This window comes from Pecten maximus, chromosome 18, assembly GCF_902652985.1.
Source record: "Pecten maximus chromosome 18, xPecMax1.1, whole genome shotgun sequence".
NCBI lineage: Eukaryota > Metazoa > Mollusca > Bivalvia > Pectinida > Pectinidae > Pecten > Pecten maximus.
This window is the reverse complement of record NC_047032.1, coordinates 32053036-32065461: the sequence shown is the minus strand read 5'-3', so window position 1 is coordinate 32065461 and position 12426 is coordinate 32053036. Positions and strand designations below refer to the sequence as shown.

At 36.3% G+C, this 12426-nt stretch overlaps 1 protein-coding gene across 1 annotated transcript in view; it reads right to left on the bottom strand.

Moving 5' to 3' along the window:
- LOC117317147 (F-box only protein 9-like) overlaps positions 1–12426 on the bottom strand; it is a 33974-nt gene that overhangs the window by 16276 nt on the left and 5272 nt on the right. The window contains exons 2-10 of the mRNA XM_033871943.1: positions 11104–11292; positions 10293–10350; positions 9678–9764; positions 7861–7891; positions 6341–6443; positions 5576–5677; positions 4313–4374; positions 3315–3400; positions 567–680 (exon numbers count right to left, since the gene is read on the bottom strand). Coding sequence (XP_033727834.1) covers positions 567–680; positions 3315–3400; positions 4313–4374; positions 5576–5677; positions 6341–6443; positions 7861–7891; positions 9678–9764; positions 10293–10350; positions 11104–11292 — 832 coding nt within the window. The remainder of the gene's footprint in view (positions 1–566; positions 681–3314; positions 3401–4312; positions 4375–5575; positions 5678–6340; positions 6444–7860; positions 7892–9677; positions 9765–10292; positions 10351–11103; positions 11293–12426) is intronic.

Below are 12426 nucleotides of genomic sequence, written 5' to 3'. Positions count from 1 at the left end.
CTAGTTATACAGCAAACCTCTCCCACACCTATAATTACAATAGCTAGTTAGCAAACACCTATAACTACAATAGCTAGTTAGCACCCCCACCCACCTATAATTACAATAGCTAGTTATACAGCAAACCTCTCCCACACCTATAACTACAACAGCTAGTTAGCAAACCCCTCCCACACCTATAATTAAAATAGCTAGTTAGCAAATCCCTCCCACACCTATAACTACAATAGCTAGTTAGCAAACCCCTCCCACACCTATAATTAAAATAGCTAGTTAGCAAATCCCTCCCACACCTATAATTAAAATAGCTAGTTAGCAAACCCCTCCCACACCTATGATTACAATAGCTAGTTATACAGCAAACCCCTCCCACACCTATAATTAAAATAGCTAGTTATACAGCAAACCCCTCCCACACCTATAATTTACTCTGGACATATACATTAAACATTAAATGCACTAAGGTGTGAAGGGGAACAACTCTGTCAGATGTATGAACGACCTCATATTCTGTAGTTCTGCTGCTACAGCTGTGTTAAACTGAAGTCAGATGGTAATTAACTCACCGTCTGGAAAGAACCTGGCATATCTGTAGTAATCCACAACATGCCAGGGTCGGTAGAATCCATCCAAACTTTTCTCGCCTGGTCTGGTGTACGTACATTTACAGATGTAGCAACCTGCAGGGGAGTGAGAAGTCTTAATGAATCAGTTGGAACTATCTAGGGAGTGAGAAGACTTAATGTAACATCTGGAACGATCAAGGGAGTGAGGAATATGAATGTAACAGCTGAAACTATCTAGGGAGTTGGGAATTTAAATGTAACAGCTGGAATTATCTACCGAGGGAAGAATTTAAATGTAACAGCTGGAACTATCTGGGGAGTGAGACATTTAAATGTAACAGCAGGAACTATCTAAAGAGTAAGGAATTTAAATGTAACAGCTGGAACTATCTGGGGAGTCAGAAATTTAAATGTAACAGCTGCAACTATATAGGGAGTGAAGAATTTAAATGTAACAGCTGCAACTATCTAGGGAGTGAGGAATTTAAATGTAACAGCTGCAACTATCTGGGGAGTGAGAAATTTAAATGTAACAGCTGAAACTATCTAGGGAGTGAGGAATTTAAATGTAACAGCTGCAACTATCTAGGGAGTGAGGAATTTAAATGTAACAGCAGGAACTATCTAAGGAGTAAGGAATTTAAATGTAACAGCTGGAACTATCTGAGGAGTGAGAAATTTGAATGTAACAGCTGCAACTATCTAGGGAGTGAGGAATCTCAATGTAACAGCTAAAAGTATCTAGGGAGTGAGGAATTTAAATGTAACAGCTGGAACTATCTAGGGCGTGAGAAATCTCAATGTAACAGCTGGAACTATCTAGGGAGTGAGAAATCTCAATGTAACAGCTGAAACTATCTAGGGAGTGAGGAATTTAAATGAAACAGCTGGAACTATCTAGGGAGTGAAGAATTTAAATGAAACAGCTGGAACTATCTAGGGAGTGAGGAATTTAAATGAAACAGCTGGAACTATCTAGGGAGTGAGGGATCTAAATGTAACAGCTGGAACTATCTAGGGAGTGAAGAATCTCAATGTTACAGTTGGAATTATCTAAGGAGTGAGGAATTTAAATGTAACAGCTTGAATTATCTAGGGAGTGAGGAATCTCGATGTAACAGCTGGAACTTTCTAGGGAGTGAGAAATGTAAATGTAACAGCTGAAACTATCTAGGGAGTGAGGAATTTAAATGTAACAGCTGAAACTTTCTAGGGAGTGAGGAATCTTGATGTAACAGCTGGAATATCTAGGGAGTGAGAAATGTAAATGTATCAGCTGAAACTATCTCCGGAGTGAGAATTATCAATGTAACAGCTAGAGCGACTTAATTTACACCTAGGGAGCAAGAAATTTAATTTCCCCACTTCCTCTTAAAGGTGGTCTAATGTACCTTTGACCTTTAACCTTGACCAATGACCACCAAAATCCAATCAATTGTAGTCCTTGATAGTGTAATGTTATTGTGATGAGAATGTCAACTCAATATATCTAGGAGTTCATGAGATATCAGTAGATATATAGCATGCTAGTACAGAAAAAAATTGTCCATCAATCAACAATATCATGAGGAAAATCATATTAACTCAAACATATTTTTCTGAGTTTTTATACAAATAAACTGATTTATTTGATAGATTCATCCATATTTTTTACAATTAAAAACAATAGAAAGTTACATAATGTATATACTGGAATGGACATATTGTACATTATGTATATACTGGAATGGACATATTGTACATAATGTATATATACTGGAATGGACATATTGTACATTATGTATATATACTGGAATGGACATATTGTACATAATGTATATATACTGGAATGGACATATTGTACATTATGTATATATACTGGAATGGACATATTGTACATTATGTATATATACTGGAATGGACATATTGTACATAATGTATATATACTGGAATGGACATATTGTACATTATGTATATACTGGAATGGACATATTGTACATTATGTATATATACTGGAATGGACATATTGTACATTATGTAGATATACTGGAATGGACATATTGTACATTATGTATATATACTGGAATGGACATATTGTACATTATGTATATATACTGGAATGGACATATTGTACATTATGTACAATGTATATACTGGAATGGACATATTGTACATTATGTATATACTGGAATGGACATATTGTACATTATGTATATACTGGAATGGACATATTGTACATTATGTATATACTGGAATGGACATATTGTACATAATTTTTTCAGACAATTGCACTCAACAACACACATAGTGACAATCTATCCACACTAATGTGAGTGTGGAGGGAGTATACCAAATTGTTTCTAGTTAAGATATTATGAAATGGTCACCTATTGTGGAAAACTAGATGTGGTCACCTACCGTGGAAAAGTAGATGTGGTCACCTACCGTGGAAAAGTAGATGTGGTCACCTACCGTGGAAAAGTAGATGTGGTCACCTACCGTGGAAAAGTAGATGTGGTCACCTACCGTGGAAAACTAGATGTGGTCACCTACCGTTGAAAAGTAGATGTGGTCACCTACCGTGGAAAACTAGATGTGGTCACCTACCGTGGAAAACTAGATGTGGTCACCTACCGTGGAAAACTAGATGTGGTCACCTACCGTTGAAAAGTAGATGTGGTCACCTACCGTGGAAAACTAGATGTGGTCACCTACCGTGGAAAACTAGATGTGGTCACCTACCGTGGAAAACTAGATGTGGTCACCTACCGTGGAAAAGTAGATGTGGCCTTTCAATGTACATCATTCTCCAGCTGCCAAACTTCTTACAACTGCCGCAGTTCACTCCCCACATTCTAAACAATAACAAGCATACTGGGCATTGCTAAAGCAACTTTGGTATAACATACATACAGGACGACCGGAGTCTCGTCAGCCAACTGGTAGGGGACTCATAAAAGTATTCAAATTATCATGAATCAACCATTGTTTTCAGGGTTCTGCATGATGTTTGTCAAAAATGGTTGTGATCCTGTTTGACTCATGAGACATTTAAAGGTAGAAGTTGATCAGAAATAAGGATAAATTATCTTAATGAAATAAATAGACCTCTCAGCCAGTTCACCGAGAACTAAGGATTGACAGCACAAATATATATCGCTTCTGCCTTTTAAAAGTAAGAACAAATGAAATCAATGATAGATAGGCTCACCGGCAGCAGCAATCACACTATGCACACACTATGCATTCATTTTTTATGTAAGCATGTCATTTTGAAATTGTATGCCACATAAAATCCCTCCTAGACCTATTTAGGGTATTGACTTGCAAGCTTTCCAAAAACTTAACCCCAAATCTTTTAAGTGGGTTTTGGTGCAATAAAAGTCCATAAAATGATAAAATGCAAAAAAAAATTCTGCATGATTTTGCCACAGCAACACTCCTAGACCTCTAATAAATGTATAAACGAAATTACAATGGTGTGAGTTGCATACTTTTTGACTTACAAGCTTTCAAAAAACTTTAAAATTGGGGTACAGCATTAGCTCATGGCTACTTGTAACCGGTGAGCTAACAAATTCAGACCATTAGGCCTTAGAATCTTGCAGAAAAATTGTTAAAAAGGAAAAGTTCACTATGTCTTGATGGGTAGATAGGCAGCCAATAGCAAGCAACAGACGCCACACCACAGCATCAGTTTACTTGCCCTTCAGATATGTGAGCTAAAACTACTCAAGTTTAAGTTATTTAGCCTGAAACAAACTTACCTCAAACATACAAGTCGCCATACTTCTTCATCTCGAGCACACAGATAGAAGCCACGACAAACCTGAAAATACATCAGGTAATATTGTCTCCAAGGCATCACAACCATGAAACAACTGAGAGTGGAAGTATGTGCCTTCTTCCTGGAAGATGTTTTAACAAGACTTTCTTCTACCATGCATGCTGATGACAACTTAACATCTGGGTGGACTAGAGCAATCCTTACATGTGTTCATGATTGTTTTAAGGTTTTTACACAGTGTATGAAAGTAACTCATTAATTCCCATGATAGTCTATAGAAATTTCGGATAGTACAGGAATAGACCTCACAAAACTTTTATAGACCACTATATTTCTGAAATATAATCTGACTCAATTGACATTATATTTCAGGAGTTTCCTTGATTTGAGATTGATTATATTGTATAGACATTAGGTCCATCGTTTTTACACAGACCTCCAGGTCACTGAGCCCGTCTTCCATTACTTTGTTTATATCCTCACAACAGTCAAGGTCACAGGAACATAAATTAAACAAGGATGGATAGTATTGCAACAGCAATACAAAGTCCCCTGCCTGAACCAGGAGTGCAACTATTTATTTCCCATTTTTTAAACTATGTGTTATACTGATCACGTATACCTAGTTTCGTTAAAATCGGAGTTGTACTTTAGGAGCAGTTGTCCGGACAAGCCTCAACCAATGAGAAGCCAGCAGCCATTTTGAAAAATGAATTTTTGAAAAATAAAAATGTGTTATACTGATCATGTATACCAAGTTTCGTTAAAATCGGAGTAGTACTTTAGGAGGAGTTGTCCAGACAAGCCTAAACCAATGAGAAGCCGGCAGCCATTTTGAAAATTGGTTTTTCGAAAGAAAAAAATGTGGGATGCACAACTACATGTTATACTGATCATGAGCCCGTCTTCCATTACTTTGTTTATATCCTCACAACAGTCAAGGTCACAGGAACATAAATTAAACAAATGACACTGAGAGACAGTACATTGTGAATCGACACAACTTGACACGGTAGTATGACACTCCACCCAGTCACTGGTGTCACTATACACTAAAACTGTAGATAAGGAACTACATCAACTGTTCTACCCAACCAGGTGAGATACCTTTATATCAGCAATGGCTATCTGATCCAACATGTTTATCGAAGCTGAGATAACTAGTTTTATGTTGGAGTGGTAACACAATACAGTGGATGGCAATCACCATGACAACATAGAAAACATCACCATGACAACAAACCTCAGACAGGTTCTCCAGAGATTTCATGTCCAGATCGTTGGTAATGATCCACTTGAAAACAAGGATAAGGACTTCTATGGGCAGACAGGAAATGTGGGAGGACTGGAAGAAAATATCAGTTAACATATACACATAATTAATATATATCTGTGATTGCCATCAGGCTATACCTAGGCATTTCAGCATTCAACTTTACAAGCTTCCTTCACACAAAGAAACTTGTGGCATTTTAAGTTTAAAATTTGTTTCCTTTTTTCTCTCTTTCTAAGCAATTGTCTTAAATGTCAGTAAAAGCAATTATAGTACATTTCTAAAACTCTCACAGCCTACTGAACCAGACTACAATCTTAATAACAGGCACTTCATGATTTCATTTACAACGGACTAAGCAAACAATATCGAATAAAATAAAAAAGAAGAGAAATAAATCCTGAAGCCAGGCTCTAAACACTATACATAATGTATTCTATTTTCTTCTAAAGCTGGCTGTCAGTATGTTTCAGTATTTGGCAGAACTTCATAAGGCTTCAGGAGTCCCTCCTTTTCTCTTTTATTTGTTTATCATTTTTGCTAGGACTCTGTTAGAACTAGGTATTCTCCTGAATGAAATACATGGACCACGACACACATAACTCATACTCCAGAGTTACCTACCCTTTGTTCATAATCCAGAGTTACCTACCCTTTGTTCATACTCCAGAGTTACCTACTCTTTGTTCATACTCCAGAGTTATCTACCCTTTTTCATACTCCAGAGTTACTTACCCTTTGTTCATACTCTGGAAGACAGATGGTATTCTCATCCTCCTGTATTCTTATCCTTTGTAAATGGTTAACAAGGTCATCTTCAAGGTCATCAAAGTCAGCACTGTTAAAAACACACATAACAGAGGTCAATCATCTTCAAGGTCATCTAAGTCACCACTGTTAAAACTACATATAACAGAGGTCATCTTTAAGATCATCTAATTCAGCTCTGTTAAAAAGTACATAATATCATAAATAGAGGTCATTTTTAAGGTCATGAAAGTCACCACTATTAAACGTACATATAAACAGGTCATCTTTAAGATCATGAAAGTCACCACTGTGAAAAGTACATATAATAGAGGTCATCTTTAAGGTCAAGAAAGTCACCACTGTGAAAAGTACATATAAACAGAGGTCATCTTTAAGGTCATGAAAGTCACCGCTGTTAAAAGTACATAGAGGTCATCTTTAAGGTCATGAAAGTCACCACTGTTAAAAGTACATATAATAGAGGTCATCTTTAAGGTCAAGAAAGTCACCACTGTGAAAAGTACATATAATAGAGGTCATCTTTAAGGTCAAGAAAGTCACCACTGTGAAAAGTACATATAAACAGAGGTCATCTTTAAGGTCATGAAAGTCACCACTGTTAAAAGTACATATAATAGAGGTCATCTTTAAGGTCAAGAAAGTCACTACTGTGAAAAGTACATATAATAGAGGTCATCTTTAAGGTCATGAAAGTCACCACTGTTAAAAGTAAATATAATTATAACAGAGGTCATCTTTAAGGTCAAGAAAGTCACCACTGTGAAAAGTACATATAATAGAGGTCATCTTTAAGGTCATGAAAGTCACCACTGTTAAAAGTACATATAATAGAGGTCATCTTTAAGGTCAAGAAAGTCACTACTGTGAAAAGTACATATAAACAGAGGTCATCTTTAAGGTCATGAAAGTCACCACTGTTAAAAGTAAATATAATTATAACAGAGGTCATCTTTAAGGTCAAGAAAGTCACCACTGTGAAAAGTACATATAATAGAGGTCATCTTTAAGGTCATGAAAGTCACCACTGTTAAAAGTACATATAAACAGAGGTCATCTTTAAGGTCATGAAGGTCACCACTGTTAAAAGTACATAGAGGTCATCTTTAAGGTCACCAAAGTTACCATTAAAGATACAGAAAGATAATGCTATTTCCTGTTGTTGCTTTATGTTTCAATTTCATATTGTTCAACTAAATTCAAGCAAACCAATCGGAACACCTCACTTATGTCTGCCAGTGTAGATAATAATGAGGGGTTCTGAATGAATGAAAATCTGTAACAATGCAACCAGAACTATGTGGACTCTTGTCATTCAATCTAGCTAGGTCTAAAAAGAATTTCCACAAATCAAATATCATTCTGTTTGTTTACATGGTAAAATGAGGCCTTTGATTTGCAAATTTTATAAAATGAAGCAAATAAAAACCTAACTTGTGTGAAATTTTCATTTAAAACAAATACATCTAGTAATACTAATGACCTACCTGCCAACAGAGCTCTCACTTTCCTGTCTCACTGAAAGGAATAATTGTAAATCAGAACTGAAGTACTCAGACATCGTACAACATATATTCATATGTATCTCTACATCCATATATACAGCATGTTTATACAGGAAATGACCATATTTGTATATGATGCATATAAATGGAAGCATGACATAACATTAAAAAAACAAGAGGCCTATAGGCCTAAACGCTCACCTGCTGTGATTATAGCCCCATATCATTTTTTTACATCCCCCTACGAACCAACTAGAGGCTGATAGCCGCATAGCTGGTGGGCAGTATATTACCAAGGGTCTATCTCAAAGAATGTAAGGTTAAAATTTCTGAAGAATGTGATTCTGGAGATGGCAAAAAATGGTGGATATCTTGAATGATGTAGTTATTTCAAACACAATGGAAAATCCATCTGTGTCCGGTGCTGATCATCCACACAGGAAGCTTCAACAAAATTCATCAAGTTTTTGTTTTCATCATTTTCATCATCATCAAAATGTCGAATGCCATGTTTGCAATATTTCGATACATATATACATATTAAGTTGAAGAAGTAATGACATTACAGTATATTGTCAACTTATTGAGGCAATCTAGACAAAATAATTGCCTAATATAATTATTGAAAAAGTAGGTAACAGTGACCTAATTTTGCAATATCAGTTATTGGCATGCATTTATCCTAGATGTCCATTTCTGTTGCCATAATATAATTATTGAAAAAATAGGTCACAGTGACCTAATTTTGCAATATTTGCTACCGGCATGCCTTTCTCATCCTAGATGTCCATTTCTATTGCCGTAACATAATTACTGAAAAAGTAGGTCACAGTGACCTAATTTTGCAATATTTGCTACCAGCATGCCTTTCTCATCCTAGATGTTCATTTCTATTGCCCGAATGTAATGATTGAAAAAGTAGGTCACAGTGACCTAATTTTGCAATATTTGTAATCGGCATGCCTTTCTCATCCTAGATGTTCATTTCTATTGCCCTAAACATAATAACTGAAAAAGTAGGTCACAGTGACCAAATTTTGCAATATTTGCTACCGGCATACCTTTCTCATCTTAGATGTCCATTTATATTGCCCTAATCATAATTACTTTAAAAAAGTAGGTCACAGTGACCTCACTGTGACCTTATTTTGCAATATTTGCTATCGGCATGCCTTTCTCATCCTAGATGTCCATTTCTATTGCCCTAAAATAATTACTGAAAAAGTAGGTCACAGTGACCTAATTTTGCAATATTTGCTATCGACATTCCTTTCTCATCCTAGATGTACATTTCTATTGCCCAGTCATTAGATATCTTGTTCACAAACAAAAAATAAAGTACTTTTCCATAGCTCATCAGATGATAATTGCTGTGGTGGCCATCTTGTAAATTCAATGAATTTTTGAAACAACACCTCTTATTCAGAAATGTCACTAGAATATTCCTAGAAAGTCTTCGTACTACGAAGCAAATAATATTGGAGTTATAAGGAAAAACATAATTTCAAAGATGGCGATCATGGCAGCCATCTTGAATTGTATTTTCACTTAATAAATACAAATATCTAGTCAGGACCTTCTAACTAATCATTTAATGCGAATTTCAACACTCTCGGTTGAAAAAAGGTAACGGACGACGCATGACACACGACGCACAACAGACACCGGACGATACCCCATAGCAAAAGCTCACATGAGCCTTCGGCTCAGGTGAGCTAAAAATCTAAATGCCCATATTACAAGTGTAATAACCATTAGCAATAATCAAGTGAATTTTAATAACTGTCAGCACACTATACCTCGTCGTGGGCGTATAAGACTGGTATAGTCTATTCTCATTTCTATATCGGGAACAAGATGCATCGCTCGTCTGTAGAATGATATCGCTGCAAATATAGATCGTTCCATGATCAGACACGTTTAAAACAGAGATAAGAAATACATAGTTATACAGAGGATATAATAAAACAGAGGTTATCATTACATTAACTGGTTCTCATCAAACATGAAACTGGAGATTCCAGGCCGATCTTGCCACCCACCATTGTATGATGTTGTAAGTGTAAACTTTTTTGTTGTTTTTTTCTCCTCTTTTATCTTAATATCTGACAATTCTATTCCATAAACATGTGATATTTACACATTTCATCTTGTGATTCATTCCCTTAACTGAACATGCACAAAACAATGAAGAAATTCCATAATTCCAAAGTAAATGAAAATGTTAAATTCCAATAGTGATAACCAACTCTCCGAGATAAAATGGTCACACCAATGGCCATTTTGTTTATTCAATCAGCCTGAGATTTTATAATCTGCACTACTAGATGCCAAGGGCAATGTGCACAAATGTAATCTTTTTTACTTCAAATTTCAATCTAAAATAATATTTAACACACTACACATGTTGATACCTTCATACAGTGATCCAGACTGTTCGGCTCGCATTCCCTGGAGAAACATCACCTTGGCCTGCAAATATACATTACAGATATCAAACTTGTACATGTAATTAGACAAATCCATAGAAGGGAGATAATCAAGAATGATGGCTGCTTGCAAGGGAGATAATCTAAAGTATCGCTACCCCTAACCCTACATAATTATTTGAATATGTACATATAGTATACCTTAGTATACCCAATGGGCAATAGGCCTTTGACATTTAAATAAATTTATCATTACCTGTAAGGGAGACAACCTAAGGTATTGTTACCAATAACCTTATATACATTGTATATACTAATATCAACATATGTACACACATAAAACACCTTTAACCTACATGGGTATATGTACATGTCCATGTGCCCTATATTCAAAACAAACCCTACATGGATATAGATCTACATGCCTCTCACATTTAAGTTTTACGATACATCAAGTGTTAAGTATGATTACACCTCCATGTTCCTCAGTACATTTTTACGATACATCAAGTGGCACCATTACACCTCCATGTTCCCCAGTACATTTTTACGATACATCAAGTGGCACCATTACACCTCCATGTTCCCCAGTGCATTTTTACGATACATCAAGTGGCACCATTACACCTACATGTTCCTCAGTACATGTTTACGATAAATCAAGTGTGAAGCACGATAACACCTACATGTTCCTCAGTACATTATTACGATACATCAAGTGTGAAGCACGATTACACCTACATGTTCCTCAGTACATTATTACGATACATCAAGTGTGAAGCACGATTACACCTACATGTTCCTCTGTATCTGGGTTGATGTTTGATCCACCCTCTTTCAGCTTTAAATCTTTAGCTTGCTGTTGAATTTCATTCTGCCAGCTCTCACGGAAATTTTCCAGCTGGCTCTCAATGTCCGGTGGTTCCTCCGGAACTTCCGGGATCTCATCGTCATCAACAACTGGGAGCTGTAGTAAGTCACCATCCTGCAGGTTTGAGAGTACATATACACATACATTTAAATCCCAACTCCCCAAATGACTGAATACTTAAAAAAGTCAGAAAATTATATTTGTGGATGAGAACATATTAATTGTGTATCTAATCAATTCTTTTGAAGCTCAACAAATGTATTAAATAAGTAGTTTAATATGATCTTTTCGTTTTTCAATAATGTAATGTAATAGAGTTAACTTCAATGTTGTCAATCCATGTATGATTTTATCACATGTTCATGTATGATTTTATCACATGTTCATACATACCGTAGGTACAGTGTAATGATTTACGGAATTGGACTGTTGTGTCTATTATAGTCAGCTACTTATATATTACATGTTATACCTGTTTGTATGTACAGTCGACTTGTGTGACGTCATCATTGAGGAAGATATTAACTTACGGTATGTATTGTCCTGGATAATCAAGACAGAGCCTGTTTAAGGCCCTTGACTCATTGTCAGGAATCTTTCTGTATCTTTGCCACAGATAAAAGACCAGTAATGTGAAGAATGTTTCTCCCTCATTTTTAGACAATATGACAATGTTTATAGCTTTGTGGTAGCCTTGTTTGCTATTGGACTAGCTTGCCTTGAGAGTGAGATGTCTCTAGGTCAAAGCCCAGCACAGGCAGGGTATTTTTCATTGCTCTTTCCTATTACATATATGGTGCCCTTGACCACTCAAAGTGAAAGTTGTAGGTGATTGAGATACTTCCTAGGAGCTATGGGTTGTGGTGTTTCCGGGGCGAAGACTTTGTGAAGGAGCTTTGAGTGAGTAGAGAAAAGCGAATAGTATACCAGGTAGTGACCCTGCTGTTAAATCTAGTGGGAACTTCCCTTAAGCCTTGTGGTAGTTTGTTTGCCTGGTGAGTGAGAGCTTGAGGTCCTGGGGTTTTTCTCCCAAGTTTGGGATATGGCCTTTTTGCCTCATTTTAGGAAGAAAATTGCTGAATTGGGAAGAGGTTTTCAGGAGTAAACCGCTAATTTTGGGAATTTTGGGGCCTGAATAGGAAATAATTTCAATTGGGAATGGGGGCCCATTATAGGCCCCAAAAAGCCCTCAGAAAAAAGCCTTGAGGTCACAAGTTCAAAGCCTGGCACCGATGCTTACTTTACATC